This window comes from Engystomops pustulosus, chromosome 10 (genome assembly GCF_040894005.1).
Source record: "Engystomops pustulosus chromosome 10, aEngPut4.maternal, whole genome shotgun sequence".
Lineage (NCBI taxonomy): Eukaryota > Metazoa > Chordata > Amphibia > Anura > Leptodactylidae > Engystomops > Engystomops pustulosus.
This window is the reverse complement of record NC_092420.1, coordinates 2,528,617-2,538,972: the sequence shown is the minus strand read 5'-3', so window position 1 is coordinate 2,538,972 and position 10,356 is coordinate 2,528,617. Positions and strand designations below refer to the sequence as shown.

The window sequence follows — 10,356 nt, the reverse complement described above, 5'->3', positions numbered from 1 at the left end:
TCTCCAGGGGCAATACATAACACTGCCTGCAGAGAGCACAGAGCACAGCAGTGTGAGGTCTGATTACACATCTCTCCAGGGACAATACATAACACTGGCTGCAGAGAGCACAGAGCACAGCAGTGTGAGGTCTGATTACACATCTCTCCAGGGACAGTACATAACACTGGCTGCAGAGAGCACAGAGCACAGCAGTGTGAGGTCTGATTACACATCTCTCCAGGGATAATACATAACACTGGCTGCAGAGAGCACAGAGCACAGCAGTGTGAGGTCTGATTACACATCTCTCCAGGGACAACACATAACACTGGCTGCAGAGAGCACAGAGCACAGCAGTGTGAGGTCTGATTACACATCTCTCCAGGGACAATACATAACACTGGCTGCAGAGAGCACAGAGCACAGGAGTGTGAGGTCTGATTACACATCTCTCCAGGGACACTACATAACACTGGCTGCAGAGAGCACAGAGCACAGCAGTGTGAGGGCTGATTACACATCTCCCCAGGGACAATACATAACACTGGCTGCAGAGAGCACAGAGCACAGAAGTGTGAGGGCTGATTACACATCTCTCCAGGGACAATACATAACACTGGCTGCAGAGAGCACAGAGCACAGCAGTGTGAGGTATGATTACACATCTCTCCAGGGACAATACATAACACTGGCTGCAGGGGGCACAGAGCACAGCAGTGTGAGGTCTGATTACACATCTCTCCAGGGGCAATACATAACACTGCCTGCAGAGAGCACAGCAGTGTGAGGTCTGATTACACATCTCTCCAGGGACAATACATAACACTGGCTGCAGAGAGCACAGAGCACAGCAGTGTGAGGTCTGATTACACATCTCTCCAGGGACAATACATAGCACTGGCTGCAGAGAGCACAGAGCACAGCAGTGTGAGGTCTGATTACACATCTCTCCAGGGACAATACATAACACTGGCTGCAGAGAGCACAGAGCACAGCAGTGTGAGGTCTGATTACACATCTCTACAGGGACAATACATAACACTGGCTGCAGAGAGCACAGAGCACAGCAGTGTGAGGTCTGATTACACATCTCTCCAGGGACAATACATAACACTGGCTGCAGAGAGCACAGAGCACAGCTGTGTGAGGTCTGATTACACATCTCTCCAGGGACAATACATAACACTGGCTGCAGAGAGCACAGAGCACAGCAGTGTGAGGTCTGATTACACATCTCTCCAGGGACAATACATAACACTGGCTGCAGAGAGCACAGAGCACAGCAGTGTGAGGTCTCCACATCTCTCCAGGGACAGTACATAACACTGGCTGCAGAGAGCACAGAGCACAGCAGTGTGAGGACTGATTACACCTCTCTCCAGGGACAATACATAACACTGGCTGCAGGGAGCACAGAGCACAGCAGTGTGAGGTCTGATTACACATCTCTCCAGGGACAATACATAACACTGGCTGCAAAGAGCACAGAGCACAGCAGTGTGAGGTCTGATTACACATCTCTCCAGGGACAGTACATAACACTGGATGCAGAGAGCACAGAGCACAGCAGTGTGAGGTCTGATTACACATCTCTCCAGGGAAAATACATAACACTGGCTGCAGAGAGCACAGAGCACAGCAGTGTGAGGTCTGATCACACATCTCTCCAGGGACAATACATAACACTGGCTGCAGAGAGCACAGAGCACAGCAGTGTGAGGTCTGATTACACATCTCTCCAGGGACAATACATAGCACTGGCTGCAGAGAGCACAGAGCACAGCAGTGTGAGGTCTGATTACACATCTCTCCAGGGACAATACATAACACTGGCTGCAGAGAGCACAGAGCACAGCAGTGTGAGGTCTGATTACACATCTCTCCAGGGATAATACATAACACTGGCTGCAGAGAGCACAGAGCACAGCAGTGTGAGGTCTGATTATACATCTCTCCAGGGACAATACATAACACTGGCTGCAGAGAGCACAGAGCACAGCAGTGTGAGGTCTGATTACACCTCTCTCCAGGACAATACATAACACTGGCTGCAGAGAGCACAGAGCACAGCAGTGTGAGGTCTGATTACACATCTCTCCAGGGACAATACATAACACTGGCTGCAGAGAGCACAGCAGTGTGAGGTCTGATTACACATCTCTCCAGGGACAATACATAGCACTGGCTGCAGAGAGCACAGAGCACAGCAGTGTGAGGTCTGATTACACATCTCTCCAGGGAAAATACATAACACTGGCTGCACAGAGCACAGCAGTGTGAGGATACATAACGCTGACTGCAGTCTGTGTGGCGGTGGTTTAGTCGCGGTTGTACAGGGACATCTAGCGCCATCTCTCTTTATAGCAGCTGCAGTACAGTTCGGTGTATGATGGGAGTTGTAGTTTCTCCGGTTTTTTACTACCAGCGGCAGATCACATGACGCGATATTAGGAGTTGTTGCTAGGTTACCGCAGACGCATCGCCAAAGCTACTTCCGCCATACAGTGACGTCATCACAGGGCGGGCTTACCCACCAACCAATCACAGTGTCAGAACGAGGAGCGTAGCCAATGGACATCTAGTGGCGGAGTTGGAAAAGTTTCTACCCAATGGAGACAAAGTGGGCGTGACCGGAAGCCGGGTAGTGAGGATCACACGTGGGTCCGGTGCTGTCTGATCATGTCTGGCCTCTTCATCAAGAAGAAACCGGCGGCGGCGCCCGGGAAGAAGCGGCGGGGGGAGGTCAGTACCGGGGGATGTGGGGGAGTGGGGTCAGCACCGGGGGTGGAGTGTGGTCAGTACCGGGGGTGGAGTGGGGTCAGCACCGGGGGAGGAGTGTGGGTCAGTACCGGGGGAGGAGTGTGGGTCAGTACCGGGGGAGGAGTGTGGGTCAGTACCGGGGGAGGAGTGTGGGTCAGTACCGGGGGAGGAGTGTGGGTCAGTACCGGGGGTTGTGGGGGAGTGGGGTCAGCACCGGGGGAGGAGTGTGGGTCAGTACCGGGGGAGGAGTGTGGTCAGTACCGGGGGTTGTGAGGGAGTGGGGTCAGCACCGGGGGAGGAGTGTGGGTCAGTACCGGGGGAGGAGTGTGGGTCAGTACCGGGGGTTGTGGGGGAGTGGGGTCAGTACCGGGGGTTGTGGGGGAGTGGGGTCAGTACCGGGGGGAGGAGTGTGGGTCAGTACCGGGGGAGGAGTGTGGGTCAGTACCGGGGGTTGTGGGGGAGTGGGGTCAGTACCGGGGGGAGGAGTGTGGCTCAGTACCGGGGGAGGAGTGTGGCTCAGTACCGGGGGAGGAGTGTGGCTCAGTACCGGGGGAGGAGTGTGGCTCAGTACCGGGGGAGGAGTGTGGCTCAGTACCGGGGGAGGAGTGTGGGTCAGTACCGGGGGTTGTGGGGGAGTGGGGTCAGTACCGGGGGGAGGAGTGTGGCTCAGTACCGTGAATATCCGGAGGATCAGGATTTTGTCCTCCCAGATGTCTGGAACAACTTCCCTGCGGAGATCCCAATAGTCTGTGACCTGTGATCCCCTGAAGGCAATGAGGGAGGTCACCCCACATATCGCCCCTGCCCCATCGCTCTTGTGTTGTCTCTTTCCGCTCTCACAAATTGTTGATTATTTCAGGAGAGAAAACCGGCAGGAAAAAGGAAGAATAAACCGCAACTGAACGAGGAGATCGAGAGCGAATCAGACACTGAAGTGTGAGTATCGTCCTAAACCTGCGCCCCCTCCCTCCCGGGGCTGTACACCCTGCGCCCCCCTCCCTCCGGGGCTGTACAACCTGTGCCCCCTGCGCCCCCCCCCCTCCGGGGCTATATCCTGGCGGCCCCCTGCGCCCCCTCCCTCCCGGGGCTGTACACCCTGTGCCCCCTGCGCCCCCTCCCTCCCGGGGCTGTACACCCTGTGCCCCCTGCGCCCCCTCCCTCCGGGGCTGTATGCTGGCGGCCCCCTGCAACCCCCCTCCCTCCGGGGCTGTATACTGGCGGCCCCCTGCAACCCCCCTCCCTCCGGGGCTGTATGCTGGCGGCCCCCTGCAACCCCCCTCCCTCCGGGGCTGTATACTGGCGGCCCCCTGCAACCCCCCTCCCTCCGGGGCTGTATACTGGCGGCCCCCTGCAACCCCTCTCCCTCCGGGGCTGTATACTGGCGGCCCCCTGCAACCCCCCTCCCTCCGGGGCTGTATGCTGGCGGCCCCCTGTGCCCCCCCTCCCTCCGGGGCTGTATGCTGGCGGCCCCCTGCGCCCCCCCTCCCTCCGGGGCTGTATGCTGGTGGCCCCCTGCGCCCCCCCTCCCTCCGGGGCTGTATGCTGGCGGCCCCCTGCGCCCCCCCTCCCTCCGGGGCTGTATGCTGGCGGCCCCCTGCGCCCCCCCTCCCTCCGGGGCTGTATGCTGGCGGCCCCCTGCGCCCCCCCTCCCTCCGGGGCTGTATGCTGGCGGCCCCCTGTGCCCCCCCTCCCTCCGGGGCTGTATGCTGGCGGCCCCCTGCAACCCCCCTCCCTCCGGGGCTGTATACTGGCGGCCCCCTCCCTCCCTCCGGTGCTGTATACTGGCGTCCCCCTCCCTCCCTGTAACATGTGACTGCTCCTTCCCTGCAGAGCGCCGAGCCGAAAGAAGGAACATGTGGAGGAGGAGCCGGATGAGACTCCGCAGGAGAAGAAGCTGCGTCTGGCTAAGGAATACCTGCGGCAGCTGCAGGAGCAGGGTGAGGGGAGGGGCACTGGTTTCCATGGCGATCGCCATATTGTTCCAGAACTTTGTGATGTGATTGGGGTTTTGTGCCCCCTATAGAGGACGAGCGGCTGGAGGACGAGGTGGAGGACGTGGTCGCCCATAGACTGCAGGAGAATGTGGTAAGTGGATGCTGGGGGTGACCAGGGGTCAGGGGTCGGGTCACTATGGGGGAGGTCACAGTATTTCTCTTCTCTTTGCAGCTGGAGCAGCGAGGGAGGCTGCAGCGCCCAATGGCCAAGGAGGTGAGTGCCGCATGTGACTGTCAGCTCTTCTGTCTAGTATTACTTCACACTGACCCCGAGCTCCGTCCTCTATTTGCTTCCTGTAAATATCGTGCTCTGGGGCTGCAAGATAAAAAATTCTTCCATTTGTACATTTTTCTCTTGAACCTCCGGATCCGACTCCTTCTATATCCTGTTACTTTCTCCTCTGCAGTTATCTCCTCCAGATCCTGCGGAAATCCGTCTCCTCCGGGGACACCAAGGTCCAGTCACCTGCCTGGTCATCACACCCGACGATAAACACGTCTTCTCCGGGTCCAAGGACTGTTCTATCATCAAATGTAAGATTATATACAAATGTGTATGTGACAGGTCAGAGCTGCACTCACTATTCTGCTGGTGCAGTCACTGTGTACATACATGACATTACTTATCCTGTACTGATCCTGAGTTACATCCTGTATTATACCCCAGAGCTGCACTCACTATTCTGCTGCTGGTGCAGTCACTGTGTACATACATGACATTACTTATCCTGTACTGATCCTGAGTTACATCCTGTATTATACTCCAGAGCTGCACTCACTATTCTGCTGCTGGTGCAATCACTGTGTACATACATGACATTACTTATCCTGTACTGATCCTGAGTTACATCCTGTATTATACTCCAGAGCTGCACTCACTATTCTGCTGCTGGTGCAGTCACTGTGTACATACATGACATTACTTATCCTGTACTGATCCTGAGTTACATCCTGTATTATACTCCAGAGCTGCACTCACTATTCTGCTGCTGGTGCAGTCACTGTGTACATACATGACATTACTTATCCTGTACTGATCCTGAGTTACATCCTTTATTATACCCCAGAGCTGCACTCACTATTCTGCTGCTGGTGCAGTCACTGTGTACATACATGACATTACTTATCCTGTACTGATCCTGAGTTACATCCTGTATTATACTCCAGAGCCGCACTCACTATTCTGCTGCTGGTGCAGTCACTGTGTACATACATGACATTACTTATCCTGTACTGATCCTGAGTTACATCCTGTATTATACTCCAGAGCTGCACTCACTATTCTGCTGCTGGTGCAGTCACTGTGTACATACATGACATTACTTATCCTGTACTGATCCTGAGTTACATCCTGTATTATACTCCAGAGCTGCACTCACTATTCTGCTGCTGGTGCAGTCACTGTGTACATACATGACATTACTTATCCTGTACTGATCCTGAGTTACATCCTGTATTATACTCCAGAGCTGCACTCACTATTCTGCTGCTGGTGCAGTCACTGTGTACATACATGACATTACTTATCCTGTACTGATCCTGAGTTACATCCTGTATTATACTCCAGAGCTGCACTCACTATTCTGCTGCTGGTGCAGTCACTGTGTACATACATGACATTACTTATCCTGTACTGATCCTGAGTTACATCCTGTATTATACTCCAGAGCTGCACTCACTATTCTGCTGCTCGTGCAGTCACTGTACATACATGACATTTCTTATCCTGTACTGATCCTGAGTTACATCCTGTATTATACCCCAGAGCTGCACTCACTATTCTGCTGCTGGTGCAGTCACTGTGTACATACATGACATTACTTATCCTGTACTGACCCTGAGTTACATCCTGTATTATACTCCAGAGCTGCACTCACTATTCTGCTTGGGGTGGATTACTTGTCCTTGCTATGTCTGTACACTTGGTCTCTTCTCCTCTAGTGTTGAGCATCCTCTCTCATGGAGATCCCTCACTTGGGCTCGTGCTGGTCACTTGGTTTTTTCACCATGTGATGTGATCTCATTAGATCTTCTCTCCTTTAGGGTCCATATCTGATGGAAAGAAAGTCCACAAGATCCCGGGGGGGAGGAAGGGCTGTGAGGACCGTCACATAGGACACACCTCCCATGTCCTGTGCATGGCGCTGTCCTCTGATGGGAAATACCTGGTAGGTCTCTCGGTGGGGAGTGAAGGCAGAACGGGGGGAGGTTGGTCGTTCGGCTTTGACCTCCTGGTGATTATTTATTAGGCGTCGGGAGATCGGAGTAAACTGATCTTCATCTGGAACGCAGAGACCTGCGAGAACCTCCACAAGTTCCAGGGACATCGGGATGCTGTGTCTGTGAGTCGTCTTCTTCCTCCTCTTGGTTTGTGGATGTTTCCCGTGGCTTTGGCTCATCTCTCCTTCCTTTATATCCCTCTCAGGGACTCTCCTTCCAGAAGGGAACCTATCAGCTCTTCAGCGCATCCCACGACCGCTCCATCAAGGTCTGGAACGTGGCAGAGAACTCTTACATCGAGACCCTGTGAGTCCGGACTGTGGTTTAACAGAGGATGATGGGGATCATGTGGTGGTGTCCTCTCTGAGATGTAACTTCACGTTGGGTTTATTCTTTGTAGGTTTGGCCACCAGGAATGTATCACGAGTATAGACAGCCTGAGCCGGGAGCGATGTGTAACGGCCGGGGGCAGGGACGGAACCGTGCGCGTCTGGAAGATCGCAGAAGAGTCGCAGCTCGTCTTCAGTGGACAGGAGTGAGTGGGGTGTGCGGGGAGGAGGAGAGGCATGCTGGGAGTTGTAGTTCTGTGGCTTAGTAGTGTGTTGGCTGTGGCTACCCATGGAATGCTGGGAGTTGTAATTCACCAAAGCTCGGCCTGTATGAACATGTGGTTTACGTTACCTGGTTCCGTTCTTCCAGAGGGTCCATTGATTGCATCCGTCTCATAAATGAGGAGCACATGGTGACCGGAGCAGATGATGGGTGAGTTGTCCTGTGTCAGCGATGAACACTCCTACATTCTTGTGTTGTGGCTGGTGCTGATGGCTCCTTGCTGATCCTCCTCATCTTCGCTCTTCTTCAGGTCTCTGGCCTTATGGAACGTGTCTAAGAAGAAGCCTCTGGCGCAGATGAAGCTGGCCCACGGCAGCCAAGGAGAGGCCGGCCTGGAGCAGCCATGTTGGGTGGCCTCCGTGGCCGCAGCCTTGAATAGTAACGTGGTTGCATCTGGTAGGGGGATCTTCTGCTCTTACCTTGTGATTAATATTCGTGTTTGCCCCGATCTCGTGTAATATTATGTCTCCTGCTGTGCTCCAGGGTCACAGGATGGGAACGTGCGGGTCTGGCAATGTCCTGAAGGTTTCCGGGGTCTGCAGCCCCTCTTCAAGATTCCCCTGGTCAGTGGTTTGTTATTGAGGGTCTCTGCACCTCCTCCTCCTCTCTGCGGCCACATTTATTATAGTCTTACTATGATTGTCAGGGGGAATGGACTGCTATTTAACCAAGTGACACCTACTGTGAAGTCAATAAAACTCAGGTGCGGGACTGCTACCAAGAAAGCCAAACTTATCAAGGGCTCTGCCTGGAAGTGTGACCCTGAGACTGCAGTCAGTGCTATGTATTATCCCTGGAGAGATGTGTAATCAGACCTCACACTGCTGTGTTCTGTGCTCTCTGCAGCCAGTGTTATGTACTGTCCCTGGAGAGATGTGTAATCAGACCTCACACTGCTGTGCTCTGTGCTCTCCTCTGCAGCCAGTGTTATGTATTGTCCCTGGAGAGATGTGTAATCAGACCTCACACTGCTGTGCTCTTTGCAGCCAGTGTTATGTATTGTCCCTGGAGAGATGTGTAATCAGACCTCACACTGCTGTGCTCTTTGCAGCCAGTGTTATGTATTGTCCCTGGAGAGATGTGTAATCAGACCTCACACTGCTGTGCTCTGTGCTCTCTGCAGCCAGTGTTGTGTATTGTCCCTGGAGAGATGTGTAATCAGACCTCACACTGCTGTGCTCTTTGCAGCCAGTGTTATGTATTGTCCCTGGAGAGATGTGTAATCAGACCTCACACTGCTGTGCTCTTTGCAGCCAGTGTTATGTATTGTCCCTGGAGAGATGTGTAATCAGACCTCACACTGCTGTGCTCCGTGCTCTCTGCAGCCAGTGTTGTGTATTGTCCCTGGAGAGATGTGTAATCAGACCTCACACTGCTGTGCTCTTTGCTCTCTGCAGTCAGTGTTATGTATTGTCCCTGGAGAGATGTGTAATCAGACCTCACACTGCTGTGCTCTGTGCTCTCTGCAGCCAGTGTTATGTATTGTCCCTGGAGAGATGTGTAATCAGACCTCACACTGCTGTGCTCTGTGCAGCCAGTGTTATGTATTGTCCCTGGAGAGATGTGTAATCAGACCTCACACTGCTGTGCTCTGTGCTCTCTGCAGCCAGTGTTATGTATTGTCCCTGGAGGGATGTGTAATCAGACCTCACACTGCTGTGCTCTGTGCAGCCAGTGTTATGTATTGTCCCTGGAGAGATGTGTAATCAGACCTCACACTGCTGTGCTCTGTGCTCTCTGCAACTAGTGTCATGTATGGTCACACCGCTGCAGTCCTGAATGGTCTTACATCCGCATATTTTATTTAAGCCTCTTATAACGCGGAGCTCTGCTATGGGCTTTGGCTGCGGATGGTTTGCGTCTTCCTCCCGGTTTATCAGTTTCTTGCTGTTTCCCTTGTTCTTTGGTGACGTCTCCTCGTTCGCTCCGTCTCGCAGGTCGGGTTCGTGAACAGTTTGCAGTTCTCCAGCTCGGCAGATTTCCTGGTGGCCGGAGTGGGGCAGGAGCACAGGTGAGGCCAAGGCTACGGGAGATGGATCCATGGATTGTGTGTCTTTAGGTTTTTTTTAAAATATATATTATAATCTTTATATACATTTCAGACTCGGGCGCTGGTGGAGATTAAAAGCGGCCAGGAACGGTCTGTACATCGTTCCCCTGAAGAGGAAGCCGACGCCTGAAGACTCCTGAGGTCTCCGCCGTCTTCACGTCAATTCTGGTGTTTTTGAAACTTTTTTTTTGTTAAATATTCAGATTTTATTATATAAATGTTCTGGACCCGATAGATGTTTCTGTTCACTATTATTGGCTGGATGTCGTCCTGATGCATTATGGGTAGGAAAATGGAAACGACGTGAGAGGAGTCCACATGGGTCACGCTAGACGTACAGGGCGTTCTGATGGCGTCTGTGTGAACATACCCCAAGGCTTATGGGGAATAACAAGCACACCTGCATGCAAGGGTCTTCTAAAGTGTATCGGACCCTCCAGTGCCGCTTACGGGGTGTGGCCAGTGTCCTCCGCAGCCGGCCCTACCTCCTTGCAGGACCCGCCTGTAACACACTGAGCATGCTCAGTGCAGTCTGTTATATGCACAGTGAAATACATCTGCATTAAAGCTTAAAGATAACAATTAGAGCATCACTTGTTAAAGCCTACCTGTAAAAAAAAAAACCCCTAACATATACTAAAACTGTGTATATGTATAACGCTTAATTTTTTGAAAAAATAAATGGGGAATTTACACTATACGTATCTAACAGAGTACAAAATCGCAAAAAACCCCACG

General features: G+C 53.0%; 1 protein-coding gene across 1 annotated transcript; it reads left to right on the top strand.

The window, feature by feature from the left end:
• The first annotated feature begins 2,567 nt into the window (after positions 1 to 2,567).
• RRP9 (ribosomal RNA processing 9, U3 small nucleolar RNA binding protein) lies at positions 2,568 to 9,852 on the top strand. The gene is made up of 15 exons (XM_072129134.1): positions 2,568 to 2,724; positions 3,602 to 3,678; positions 4,573 to 4,679; positions 4,766 to 4,827; positions 4,909 to 4,950; positions 5,144 to 5,270; positions 6,780 to 6,904; positions 6,986 to 7,078; positions 7,162 to 7,262; positions 7,357 to 7,491; positions 7,656 to 7,718; positions 7,819 to 7,964; positions 8,052 to 8,131; positions 9,506 to 9,579; positions 9,671 to 9,852. Exons 1-15 carry the CDS (start codon positions 2,662 to 2,664, stop codon positions 9,756 to 9,758), a joined length of 1,383 nt encoding a protein of 460 aa, XP_071985235.1. The 5' UTR covers positions 2,568 to 2,661; the 3' UTR covers positions 9,759 to 9,852.
• Positions 9,853 to 10,356: the final 504 nt, after the last annotated feature.